This window comes from Patagioenas fasciata, chromosome 10, assembly GCF_037038585.1.
Source record: "Patagioenas fasciata isolate bPatFas1 chromosome 10, bPatFas1.hap1, whole genome shotgun sequence".
NCBI lineage: Eukaryota > Metazoa > Chordata > Aves > Columbiformes > Columbidae > Patagioenas > Patagioenas fasciata.
This window is the reverse complement of record NC_092529.1, coordinates 6925080-6938243: the sequence shown is the minus strand read 5'-3', so window position 1 is coordinate 6938243 and position 13164 is coordinate 6925080. Positions and strand designations below refer to the sequence as shown.

Below are 13164 nucleotides of genomic sequence, written 5' to 3'. Positions count from 1 at the left end.
TTCCTACAGCTACTTCTGCAGCTTCTTGGACAGCAAGGGCTGATTTATACAAATGCATTTCTTAACTTGGCTCCACACTAAGATGGTTCCCAATGCTCAGAAAGTACCTGAATCTGCCGCTGTCTGCCACCACAGAAGAAGGGCATTGGCTATAGCAAATAAACAGATTATTTTGTATGACAAATAACTGTCCTCAAAGTAAAGACACTAAAGTGTAGCGTACTCCATAAATTCTTAATTCACCCAAATCACTGGGTTCAGAAATAGCCACATACAGAATTTACAGGCACTGAAAGATAAAGAGTAATGCAAGAATTAAGACAAAATAATCCAAGATATCTCTTCTCAGGCACAGCTAAGATTATCTGTATTGCAAAATCGATTTGTCAGAAAGGGTTACCATATGGTTCCATTGTCAGCAAGCTGCAGATTTATGTTTTGCTGATAAGAAAACAGAAATGAGAGAGCAAACTAGGCATGCTTGTCTGCTAAACATTCCCTGTGTTCCTTCCATAGCAAAACATAGAGGCTAAAAATCAAATACATCACATAAGTAAATACCAAAATGATCTAAACCACAGCAATAATTACCTGAAACCATGTTGTCAAGATTGCCACTCGCTGTTTGTGCAGAAAGGGAGCAATCCATGACTTCACCTCATTACTCCCATACACAAGTAACTCAAGCCTTTGTGTTGCTTATTGTTGACTATTTAATGCAACTAAAACATGCTGGAATAACCAGATGCCAGAAAGAGACAGAACATTAGGTTCTGTAAACCCTGCAGAAAGTAAACATGCTGATATTATTTCCGCAAGTCTCTTTTCCTACAGAAGCACGCCTTGGAAATTACTGTCCCTGAAGTCACAAGCGTAACGTTCAACATCCGCAGCAGCCCCACAGAAGAGCTCCTGGAAGAGCTTGCTCTGTCAAAAAGCAAAAGAAAAGCAACTAGAAGTGAAATGTGAAATAAAGCAGATGTAGTAAAGCATTTTGTGCGGGCGAAACCACCTCACGCCAGCACTGGTCCTTTGTGCCCGTGCCTTCGCTCCCTCGCAGAGCTGGCCACGAACCCTGCCCGGCCGGGCTCTGCACTGTACAAAGCGCTGCAACAACAAATGCCTACTGGGAACAGCCTCTCCTCCCACCAGAAGCTTCAGTCACTGGCACGGCTTTTTAGGAAGTGAGTGTTGAATATGACAGCAACCCCGCAGTAAGACAGAAATCCAGGCTCTGGAAGCTGCAGAGCTTCCACAATGTCCCCAGCTGTGCTGCAGCCCTGGGGAAGCGCTATGGAGACCTCCTGCTGCGTGGTGGCACCAAGTAATGACCTGCTGCAACCTCTTCTAACAAAAGCACACGGCAGCAATGGTGTGATTTGACCTTTCCTACCTACTTCACTGGTTTCTGAGAGTAACTGTGAAGCCAAGACACTGGAAAGCTGTTAGAGACCTGTCTGCCTTCCAACACCTAGGCATGGCCCTACAAAGTTATTCTCCTGGGGAGGGTTTTGGAGGTGCAGGTGTGGCACTAACCATGTACACCAAAACACAGCCCTCTGCACACCCGTGACTGCAAGGGCCACCTGTGGTGAGCAGGGCCAGGCTCAGTCACCACGACCCAGGGGAACTTCACCTGAGGAGCCTGCAAGAACCTGCAAGAGCCATGCAGGCAGCTCTTCCCACATCTCTATCCCATGGAGGAACCATCTGGACAGCTGCAGACAGTAAAACTTGAAGGTACCTGCAGAAGACATCTGTCAGAGCACGTAGTCCAAAACCAGAAACACGACTTGTCAATGATACGTCAGCCTTGTAGCTGCCTGATTTCAGCATTTCCAAATGAAAATACTCCCTATAAACATTCTGGATTTCTATTGAAAAGTTAATTTTAAAATCGTGAAAGAGGGAGCCCAATTTCTCACCATTCTCAAAGGCCACCATTGCACACTCCTGGGAAATGTGAGGAGGGAAGGAGAGAAAAGAGGTGTTTGAAGCAAGTTTCTTTCCGTGTTTACACATCCGTACTCAAATGAGCTCTCTGCTCACACCTGTACAATAGCAGATCCCCTAGGCTTGTTCCTCTTTTTTCTGTTATCTGTTTTGTAGGTAAAACTGATTCTTCAGCACACTGTTTGCAACATAACTAACAATGTACACTGGCTCTGCAGTGTGAAGGGGTGCAGGGACTCCCACACCAGGCTGAGCCTCACTGGTCACATTTCGGGCAGCATTGCGTTACTTCTCACCACACTCAGGCTCCCCAGGACAAGCGAGCACATCTCAGCATCCCACATCCTTCCCGGCTCAGCAGCACATCTGCCAGCACGGTTCAGCCATGGCAGCGTCACGCAGCAGCTGCTACCAGACAGAGCAGAATCTTTCCCGGCTCGGAGCAGGGAAGGGAGCACGTGCAGAAGAAGAGAGAAGCAAATGCATCCAGAGAAAAGAAAGAAACAACACCATGTCAAACGCCAGGCGGCTCTGAAACACGAGAGGGGCAGGAGCGCTCACCAACACAGCCTTGTCAGATAAACGAGCAAAGGCTCAGAGCCAGCGGCTGTTGGATGCTGGCGACACTTCAGCGGGAATCTGATCCTCCAGAGCTGCATCCTCCGACCGGGCAAAGCTGCTGTGGATCCAGCAAGAAGCCGTGGGTGAGGTGTTACATCACCTGGTGAACATGCTGGGTGAGCAGGAACCGGTGCTGCCCCGGGCGCCCCAGGACCCCCACACTGGGGCTGCTCATGGAGCTGCTGGCCCCACGGTGAGGCATGAAACACCTGGGACCACGCTGACCCCTTCACAGAGTGCAGGGAGGACAGTGAAGCCACTGCAAGTCTCGCCATGCCTGCTAAGGCAGCAAAATGTACCAGATGGCAGCAAACTCTTGGGCTCCATGTCCGGAAGAAGCTCTTGTGCCGCACTGCTGCAAAATCTCACATCCAGATCTGAAGCAGACGAATTGGGTTCATCTCTCTTTACAATACCGAGCCTTTTCCTTTTCTCTCCCCCAGCATTTTTCATCTGGCTTTTGAGCTGCTCAGTGTAGTGAACAACATGGAGCAAGATTAGGAGGCAGCGTTAAGTGCTTCCCAACTCTGCTCTGAAATAGTATTATAGAGGCCCGCAAGCAATTTTAATCCATGTGAAATCCAAGCTATGTATCACTCAAATGCTAGATTAGGGTTTGATGACAACATGTGCGATATGCTCCTATTTCAGACATAAATAATGCGTATGATTGGCGTAAAATGATTCTTATCCACGTGTTTTATCTTACTTTGTTAAGAGAGGATTTGTTCCAGTCGCCATACTGCCATCCCCATGATTGATTTTTTTTTTGTCAATATACATCAGTCAGGTTATTCTCATTTTAGATTTTACTCCTGAATCTAGCAATGAGCTCAATACTGAATATTTCTCTTCTTATGGGAACAAATGAATGAGAAATAAAAACTAAATGAAAAATGAGGTATTTGATGAAGTCCCAGGTAAAGCAAGAACAGATGGGTTTTCTGTGCTTCATTTGTCTGTTTACCAACAGAATCGAAAAAATAGGTTATGATGCTTCTGAAAACTTACTAGTAGTGAAATTTTTGAGAATTGGAAGGATCTGTTAAACCTAAAGCAAATTAGAAGCATACATCTATTTATCTCCTCACAATTACTACCACTATGGAGCACACCAGAATTACGCCTTAATCCAAACTGTTCCCAATTAAAAATAACTCATGGAAGTGATGCCAACAGTTGCTTTTGTGGCTGGTTTTATGGTGAATGGAGCCAATAGCGCTGATAGTCTCCCTTCTTCGTCATTCTAAAATATAACACACTACATATTTGCACAGTTCAGAGTTTGTGGCCTTGTTTCTAAAACTATGATTCTAAAGAGAACAAAATTAAGAGGAATAACTTGTAAAGAGCTTTTCATCTGCACTTCAGCTGATACCCTAAATGTATCAAATGTCCCAGGGCAGACAGAATTTGGAATCTGCAGGTCAGGAATTTGTTTCTATATAATTCCTCTCCAGGGAATAACAAGGACTAGGAGCATCCCCACACCTTCCCTCTGCTGCCACGTCCCACTGTCTCCAGCCAGGTTTGGGGATGCATATCCTTGCTGGTGGAAGTGTCCTTCATGAAACATCAGGCCGGTGAAGTCTGCAGGTTCATATTTTCAACATTAACCATTATTTTTCCCCAGTGCTCATGAATAACCTCTCATTCACTAAACCTGTGCAGCCAACTGTAACATTTCTGCAGAGGGTGCAAAGCAATATGCGGGCTCCATTAACCAGACCCTGTATATTTTCCAGCGGAAGCTATGGTGATCAGAAACATTAAAGTTTTCTCTTGTCCATAGTGGAGATACGAGATTATCTTGGACCACTGCTCAAAGCATTTTTCATCATCACAATAACTGCAAGAAAGCCACCACAAACTAAATAAAAGTTAAACAAATATGATACAGAAAGCAAGTTATTTTGGGAAATCCAGATTTCAGCATCCAATTCAATATTTAGCACATTGCGAATGCAGATCAGGTATGAAGAGGAAAACAGACAACTTTTACTACCAGTCTGCCTTTGGCGAGCCCTTCTCCATGCTCCTGCGGGAGCCTGACCTGAGACACAAGCAACAACCTCTTACAAGAGCAAAACTATTCCAGCACCTTCACACAGAGATGACGATCTGCATTTTGGGGGTCTGGAAAAGGCTGCAGACACTCGCTGGTAGGAGCCTGAACTGGAAAACTTGACACTTTTGTCCGTAAGGGGATGCTCTGACACAATCTGCTCTCTTGCTTTTGTTCCCTTTAAAATGAAGAAAGAAGAAAAATGCCAAAACCACCTTGTCCAGCCAGTTCTAATACAAATACCTCATCAGCAGTAATCCTATCAATGGCCCAAGAAAAGGGCTTGCTGTCAGAAAAGCTACAGCTCTGTGGCTTTTCACCTACAAAATGGTTTAGCACCTCCAAGAATCTCTGCAAAACCCTTTGTGTTTTTTTTTTTTTTTTTTCTCTTTAAAGCAGACACCTAAATGCATCAATTTTATATTTAACCTGAAATGCAGCTGGTAACACATCCAACATTTTCTGGCTTCCTTTAATAATTAGCAAAGTTTTGTCACTAGGTGTTCCTGATCTGGTGGGGGGATTGGACTGGAAGAGCTTTCAAGGTCCCTTCTGATCCCTGACATTCTGTGATTCTGTGATTTCAACAGATCTTTGGTAAACTGAGCAAGATTCAGATTTTACTGTTTCTTGCAGATGAGGAAAGTAAAATAGAGAGAAATCAGCAGCGTTGTCCACTAAGCTCTGGATCTAAAGGTTCAATATATAACTCGCTGGTGTTTCTGGTGACTCGCAGTGGGCTGCACAGATGAACAGGAGAGCTGGGTAGACCTGAGAATTTCAGGATTTAAGGGGTACAGGACAGAAAAATGATTATCTGATGGAAAAACATGCCTGAATACGATGCCCTGGCAACATCAGACATCTGATTTACCATCATTTTCAACAGCCTACTTAATTTGCAATAGACAGTGTAGAAATGCCGTGCTTTGTTGACAAGCTTTCCACTGGAGAAGGCAAAAGAAAACCTCAATCTTATTTTCAGAGGGAAAGCACCTGTCTGCTAGGAGCCGTGGATGGACGAAGGATGAAGGATGCCCTCCAGGACCATTCGATGGGGCCGAGGCTGCTGCTCATGCACTGCAGGAACCACCAGCGCTGCTGCTCAGCCGCCCTTTGGGGACCCTCTTGCCATGTTCCCCTGAAAGGAGGGCAGGAGGGCAGCATCCCATGTGTCCTGAAACATTTCCTGTCCTCTACCCCTGGGCACCATGGGGACGCAGAGCTCAGCCCGGACCGTGTCCAGCCCCTGTGTGACGGTGCTGGGTTATCTGCCTGCAGCAACGCCGGCCTGTGTGCACATTTGGGGTAATGAACGGCGCCGATAAGAGCAGATGTCCCCTGACAATGCAGCCGGTGGCCTCTTGCTCCTGTGTGATGTTTGCCACAGTGGGCACAGCCTCTGTGCACGGCAGAAATCCCCACCGACAGGGTGACATGAGGTGAGCGCTGCACCAACGCTGCCTTGGCCGAAAAGCGCTCGAGTGGGGAAGGTCGAGAGCTGCCAAAAACCGCTTCAGGCATGAGAAGATTCACCCCAACATGAAATTTTAGGTGCACCAGAAATGCTTGCTGCTCGATGGTTACATGCTCAGTATTGGTCAAATGCCCCAAAACATAGGAATTATATTTGCACAAAGCACTTATTTGTAAAGACTATATAAACTTTTCAACCTTTTCTCTTTGAAATTACTTTCTTGTTTTAAAATGGACTATTGAATACAGGTTTGTTAGCCTTCTAGGGGAATTTCCAGCCATCCTGTTAAGCAAAGCCAGCTTTAATGCTGGAGACCTTGCCTGCACTTGCTCCTCCTGGCTGGCCTCTTTTGGCCTTTCTTTCCCAATAGCAAACTGAAGCTGTTCCTGTACTTGGTTTGCTGTGTTAGGCTGCTAAATGTGCACCACAGAGCTGTGACCCAGCATTCGCAACTGTCAGCAAGAATTTCTGTGAATAATTGATTTTTTTAGACATCAGTCTGAAAGAGTTAGCAATAGCATGCAATTTATCATGGTGCTAAAAATCATTCATGGACTGAGAAACTAACAGCCAGATTTAAAAATGTTCTCTGCGGTTTTATCACTTTTTATTTTTCTTCTCTCCTCTCTGTTCTTTTGCTGCTGGGTTTGGCTTTCCTGTTCCTGGGCTTCACCCATGACAGCAGAGAGCTGTGCAGCCAGGAACCTGACCACGGGCACAACCTGCAAAACTCACACAGCATCCTGCCAGAAAGCATTCGAGCACAGCAATGATTAACAGCACGAGTCAATAAGCACATCTGCTTCTGGCCTCCCTGGCCATAGGAATTAGTGAAGGGTGGCAGGAAGATTGACAGAGATGCCACTATAAGGACAGGGAACCAGTCCATTGTGTTTGCTTATTCCCATTAAAAAAGTCAATGATTGCAGGCGAGTTATACTTGGAATGAGAAGCAGCTTAAGCAAGTAGATCAAAGGAAAGCAGCCCCACGCCCTTCAGTCCCTTGTACTGCACATGTTTAAGAAACTAAGATCTACATCAGATAATTCAGCTAAATCACCGGCAGCTTTTGGACAGCCACAATACCGTGCAAGGATAGTCTCTGATTCATATTTTAAATGAGTGAAAAAAACTTAGTCCCAGTCTATATTTCTGTATTTATTAATGATGCTGGGCCAAACACCAGAGCTCTCTCTTGCCTACACAAAACTGCCACTGGCTTCATGGGACACCTCTTGCAAGACCAAAGCAAAACCTGTGTGTCCAGTCTGGATGCCTCTTTTGACCCAGGCAACTAGCAAAGGTCATAGTCTTGGAGATTACTGCAGTTCTGAGCAGAAACTCTCCTGGGTATAATGCTGATCTTGTACGTGAAGGCACAAATTTCTGCTCTCCTGAATGGGAGGAATCAACCAACAAAACTCCCCCCTTGCACTTCCTTCAGCCACCTCAGCCCAAATCTTCTTCCCGAACACTCCTTCCCGGTGCACACGTGCATGCAGGTTTCTGTACACCACCTCCTCCATTCACCTAACCTGGCTCCTGTCCCCATTTTCACCCCTCCTCAAAATCATTCCAAATCAAAGATCCTCTGCTTAGGAGATTTGTACATGTGAGCAGCATTGTGTTTGCTTTATTTAATCCCAGAAATAACTACTTAATAATAGCTTCCAGCTCTGTTAGAGGAAAAGCAAGCAGTTAACCCATTCTCTTCCCCTACGAGTGTTTCTACCAGGCGCTGCTGCTGCAATTTCTGCTGATGCAGCTGCAAGCGCTGCTTCCTCAAGCAGCCCGGGGCTGCTGGGCTGGCACCTCCATCTGCCAGAAAGTCTCCACTCTGACAGCAAAACTTTGTATGTGAACCAGGCACCAGCTCAACCCCATCTCTGAGACCCTCAGCAGACAGAGGAATTGATTTATTTTGGTAAGAGGTTGCTCATTCTGCAATTTCTGCATTTCTCACTGTCAAAACAAAACAAAACGTGAGAGACAGACTTGCACCAAGACTGAAAAATCATCTCTCTCTCATAGAAACACTGAATATTTGGGGTTGGAAAGGACCTTCCCATCTCCCCCAGTGCCACCGCTGCCATGAGCAGGGACATCTTTACCAGCTCAGGTTGCTCAGAGCCCCGTCCAGCCTGGCCTGGGATGTCTCCAGGGATGGTTCATCCATCACCTCCCTGGGCAGCCTGGGCCAGGCTCTCACCACCCTCAGGGGCAACAATTCCTTCCTCATCTCCCCTCTTCTAGTTTAAAACCTTCACCCCTTGTTCCATCGCAACACACCCTGCTGAAAAGTCTGTCCCCATCTTTCTTACAGCCCCTTTTAAGTACGGAAAGGCCACAATAAGGTCTCCGTGGAGCTTCTCTTCTCCAGCTGAACACCCCAGCTCTCTCAGCCTGTCCTCCCAGCAGAGCTGTTCCAGCCTCGGATCATTCCTGTGGCTCCTCTGGCCCCTCTCCAGCAGGTCCATGTGCGTCCTGTGCTGAGGACAGAGCTGGACCAGCACTGCAGGGGGGTCTCACCAGAGCGGGGCAGAGGGCACAATCCCCTCCCTCCACCTGCTGCCCACAGGGCTGGGGGTGCAGCCCAGGGCACCACTGGCCTGAGCTACAAGCACACATAGCCAGCTCATGTCCCATCTTTGGTCTACCAGTATCCCCCAAGCCCTTCTCTCTGCAGGGCTGCTCTCAATCCCTGTCAATCTTTTGATCCACTGAGCCAGTCAGAACTGCTCCTCAGAATAACACGCTTATCTGTGACTGCATTTGAAAGACAGCATGTCAATAAAATGCCTAAATGAAAACTAGCAACTGTCCTAGGTGTTGACTTGTCCCAGGCAAACTATTAAAGGCAAGATTCTGTAGTGCCAGGCACATAAAACTCAGTGGCAATCGTGACTAAGTAAGCCAAATACTGCTAATTTCGGCTCAATTAAAATTATATCTGTTGTAGAGCAGCAGAAGTGCATTGGGAGGCTCCACCTTCTCATGGAAAAGGTCTGAAGACCTCCTGGCTCTGCCATGGTGGGAACAGTCAAACCAGCAGCATTTTGGCCCTTTAAAACCGACCACATTTCTGGCCACAGCTAACTCGGAAAGTGCTGGATTATCTGTTGTCATTTTTGGTGGTTTTGCTTCTGTGTTTTGAAGTTGACTTCTGATTTTTTGAAATATCGATGTTTTGGGTCCAAAACACTCAGCTCACTTCATTCCCTAGCTGAAATTCAGAAGTCTAGACATAATTCATCTCTATAACCTATGTAATTTAAGAGTAGCTAGGACAAAGTGTGGGAGAATACCACAGGGAACAATCTTGCACTGTGAAGGACTGTGCCAGAAGACCTAATAATTCTTTTCCATCTCTATTTTGTACCATTCTAGAGTTTTTATGACAAGCACAAAAATCATTCCCTCAGAGCAGTAACAATGTCTGGTGCAAATGCCTAACTGCTAAGATTAGCATCTTGTAGTACGGGAGATAAAACCAATTAGCTGAAATTCTGCAACTGTCACTTCTTTTACCTTATTTAATAAAAGGTTTCACTTTGATCTCATGGGAGAAAAATCAAGGAGAAACAACCCTGAAGAAATAACCCTGAAACAAACCCATATATTCCAAGTTATGTCACGTTCCGTCCTGTGGAAATGGAAATTTGGAATCAATGTTTTCTTCCTCAGTCTAAAAACTGAGCTGCAACTCAGGATCGCAGGAACAAGGTGAGAAACCTCCTTGCAGCCTTTCTGCAGAGCAGCAGTGCTCTTGGCTTTGAAGAACAACTTTGCTTTTGCTTTCCTGGAAGAGCAACTGTAAGTTCTCAGTGACATAATTTCACAGCCTGGGCACTGACAAGGAAACTCACTTCAGAAAAAAAAAAGTTGTGCATAATAAAAGAATAGACACCTCGAGTCACGCCGAAGATACATCCAGCCTGGTACCTACATCCCACCATGGCCACTAACAGTCATCTGGAGTATAACCCAGCAAACACACAGTGATACCTTTTCCACTCTCCAGCCAACTGCAGCTTTTGTCTGTCCTAAGCCAGAGATCATGTCTCTTCCCTTCAATGGGGTCTGCTAGATAATTTCTTCCACAGTTTGGTGTGGAGGTGGCATTCACAGCGTCCTCCAGCACGTCCCACCTCCCCTTTGGCAGCCTTTCTTCTTCTCTGGTTTGGATGGCAGAGGGACAGAGCAGAACCACAACTACTGACAACAACCCAGCAACAAGAGACCTACTAATTTATAACCTGGAATAACAAGTGTTTCTGTCATGTTCTGTATTTCTTTCTTATGTTCCCTTAGTGTCTGCAGCCTCACTGATGTATTCGTAGATGTGTCTCTACATTTACAGAAGCGTGTGCTGCCCTGGTCTGAAAGAGCTACAGGATTGCATTGAGGAATGAGGGAGGAATCACTGCAAAAACCAAGGTACCACCCTGGAAAGAGAGAGGGCCAGAGCCCCCAGCTTCAGCAACACGGAGACTAAACATAATGATACACCCAAAGAGCCCCCAGCATAATTTGGGCAGATGCAGAGACAACAGCAACGCAGCAACAACGTTGACACCCCCACTCCATGGCAATTCCCACAGGGCAGGAAAGCGCTCAGGTCACCACTGACAAGAGCATTCAGAATTTCAGAGGCTTTTACAGATAATATAATGAGCCTGGCAAGAGATGGTCGATGAGTATCTGTCCATAGTAAGCTACTGCAGAAAGCTGCTGTGACAGCAAAACAACCACAGTATGATATGGAATACATAAAAGCATCTCTATAATTTAAAAATGTAAGAGGCTGAACTGAAGAAGGCTTCTTCTCAGCTTGCAGACATTTGCCGCACTCTTCCCTGCCCCACGTCCTGCTCTGCACATCTGCCCTTCTGCTATGCCAAAAGCTCAAGCGACACGCTGGCCTTGCCAAAGGGTAAGTCGGGCTCCCACGGCCCCTTTTGTAAGGGCGCTGCTGAGCCTCCTCTAGCGCAGGGTGGTACCTTTCCCCCTGCTCCAGGTGAGGTAGGTCAGGAAAAGCTGGAATTTCACAGGTGTGTTTCAGGAAGCTGTGAGACCTTCTAAGTGCTACAAGCATCAGGCTGCGCCAAGGAACTTTAACTTCTCTCTCTTTCACGCATTAATTCGAACAGAAATTTTGCTACTTTGTTTTTCATCCTCTGCAAAAGGAATGTGTGCAGGAGTTTGTGCAGATCTTTATTACCACCCTATTGCTCACGGCCTGAAAATTTACAGGGGGCGCTCTCGATCAAAGCAGCATGAAAAGTGATCACCAATAATAACACGATACAATGAAAGATACCATATAACAGTTGCCATCAGCTTTCTTTAGAGGTCACTTATCCAGCAAATACTTCTGCATAAATAACACAGTCACACATTAAGCACCCTGAACAAGAGTTTAATTTAAAACTAGCAGTCATAATCTTGGCTATCTGGGCCACTCCAATTTAACAGCAGCACATCCACCTAACTCAATACATTTGTAGTAACAAAAGCATATTCAATCAAGGTGAAATCTGCACAAATAGTGAAGGCCAAGACAAATCTCCCTAAAGTCTCAGGGCAATGAGAGGAGAGCGGACGAGGGAGCCTGACACCCAGCAAAGGTCTAGCAGATCCTGTGTGCCACGCACATCTCTGCTGCTCCTACAACAAACACAACAGCTCCATGCAGGCATGGCCGTGCTCTAATCCTGCGTACTCCCTTTTCACTCCAACTTATTCATAGCACCTTACTGATAACTCCTGCTCCATAGTTTTGGTGCAGTTGATTTGGAGAAAATGATGTTTGTTGTTCTGGCTGGAGACACAGCTGAGAGAAGCTGGGTTTACAGATATCTAAGGGATTAGCTGAGAGTGGATTTCTAGTCTGAACGCCAATTTTGTTTTGGTGGATTCTGAATTTCTGTGAGTTTTCCTTCATATGTACATATGGACAAGATTAGCCTAGGCAGGCACAAAAAGGCTTGAGTGTAACACAGGACATACCACTTCCAAACCTCACCTTCATTGTGGGCAAACCCAGCCTTAGAAGACAATTGAACACAGCAAATAAAGACAGCCAAACATACACGATTTTACAGAAGAAAAAAAGTCAATAATCAGTAACATTAGCATCAAACTAGAGCAACAGGGTCTACACTTGCGTTTGAGTTGTTAATTCTCTAAGTAGGTTTCCCGGAACTTGTTTTGCATTTTTTAAAATGAAGTACTCTATTAAATTCAAATTAAATGCGCAGTTAAGCACATTCAGTGGATGCAATTTAAAGCATTGCTACACAGCCCAAACACGTTTGCTCATTTCTATCAGCATAACAAAATCAGGTCATTGACAAATTCTGCTAGACCCCATGAGCAAATTAAATTGCAGGGGGACAGGCTATGAACCACAGAATCATTTCAGTTGGAAGAGACCCTCAGGATCATCATGTCCAACCATAACTCTAGCACTAAGCCATGTCCCCAAGAACCTCATCCTCAGCACAGAGATTACAGTTCTGCCTCTCTCCTGGACCCAGAAACTCACCGGGACTGCAGCCCCAATGCAGCGTGCACCTCTCACCTGCGGCAGGGCCAGACCCTCCATCAGCTCCCATTAGCATCAAGTTAATCAGCCCCACTCGAGTCAAAGAGATTTTGAAAGGATGTCATCATCTGTGCGATCAAATTGAATGACAAAACTTAGGGGGGAGAGAGAGAAAAAGAAGCAAAAAAGCTTTGACTGGTTTCTCATTCCACTCTTCAGCATACGATCCTATTCCATTAACACACTGATATCTTCATTTTCTACCCAGTCAATTTGCGTTTCTCCAGAGATTATTTCTCTTTGAGGACTGGCAGCTTCCAACAAGCTGCAAGACAGTGTGTGCTGTACCCCTTCCCTCTTTAAAAGTACACTGGATTTCACATTTGCCCAGCCCTCATGGCTGCGAGTCACTTGCCACCCGAGCACCCTGCGTTCACCCAAACTCCCATAAATTAACGCCAGTGCTTCCTATTTAAGAGCAACTGAACCACAACCGAGGCC

General features: G+C 45.8%; 2 protein-coding genes across 5 annotated transcripts in view; one reads left to right on the top strand and one right to left on the bottom strand.

Annotated features, from left to right (window-relative positions):
* Positions 1-13164, top strand: part of NINJ1 (ninjurin 1) — a 294431-nt gene that overhangs the window by 70229 nt on the left and 211038 nt on the right. The gene's annotated exons all lie outside the window — the stretch shown is intronic.
* Positions 1-13164, bottom strand: part of SUSD3 (sushi domain containing 3) — a 30492-nt gene that overhangs the window by 16496 nt on the left and 832 nt on the right. The window contains exon 1 of one of the 4 annotated variants that reach the window (XM_071813003.1): positions 12664-12753. The exons of 2 other annotated variants lie outside the window; for them this stretch is intronic. In XM_071813003.1, the coding sequence (XP_071669104.1) occupies positions 12664-12739 (76 nt within the window). In that variant the 5' untranslated portion in view covers positions 12740-12753. Of the gene's footprint in view, positions 1-591; positions 617-12663; positions 12754-13164 lie in introns of those variants that run through there. One more of the 4 variants, XM_065845735.2, reaches the window with a different exon arrangement.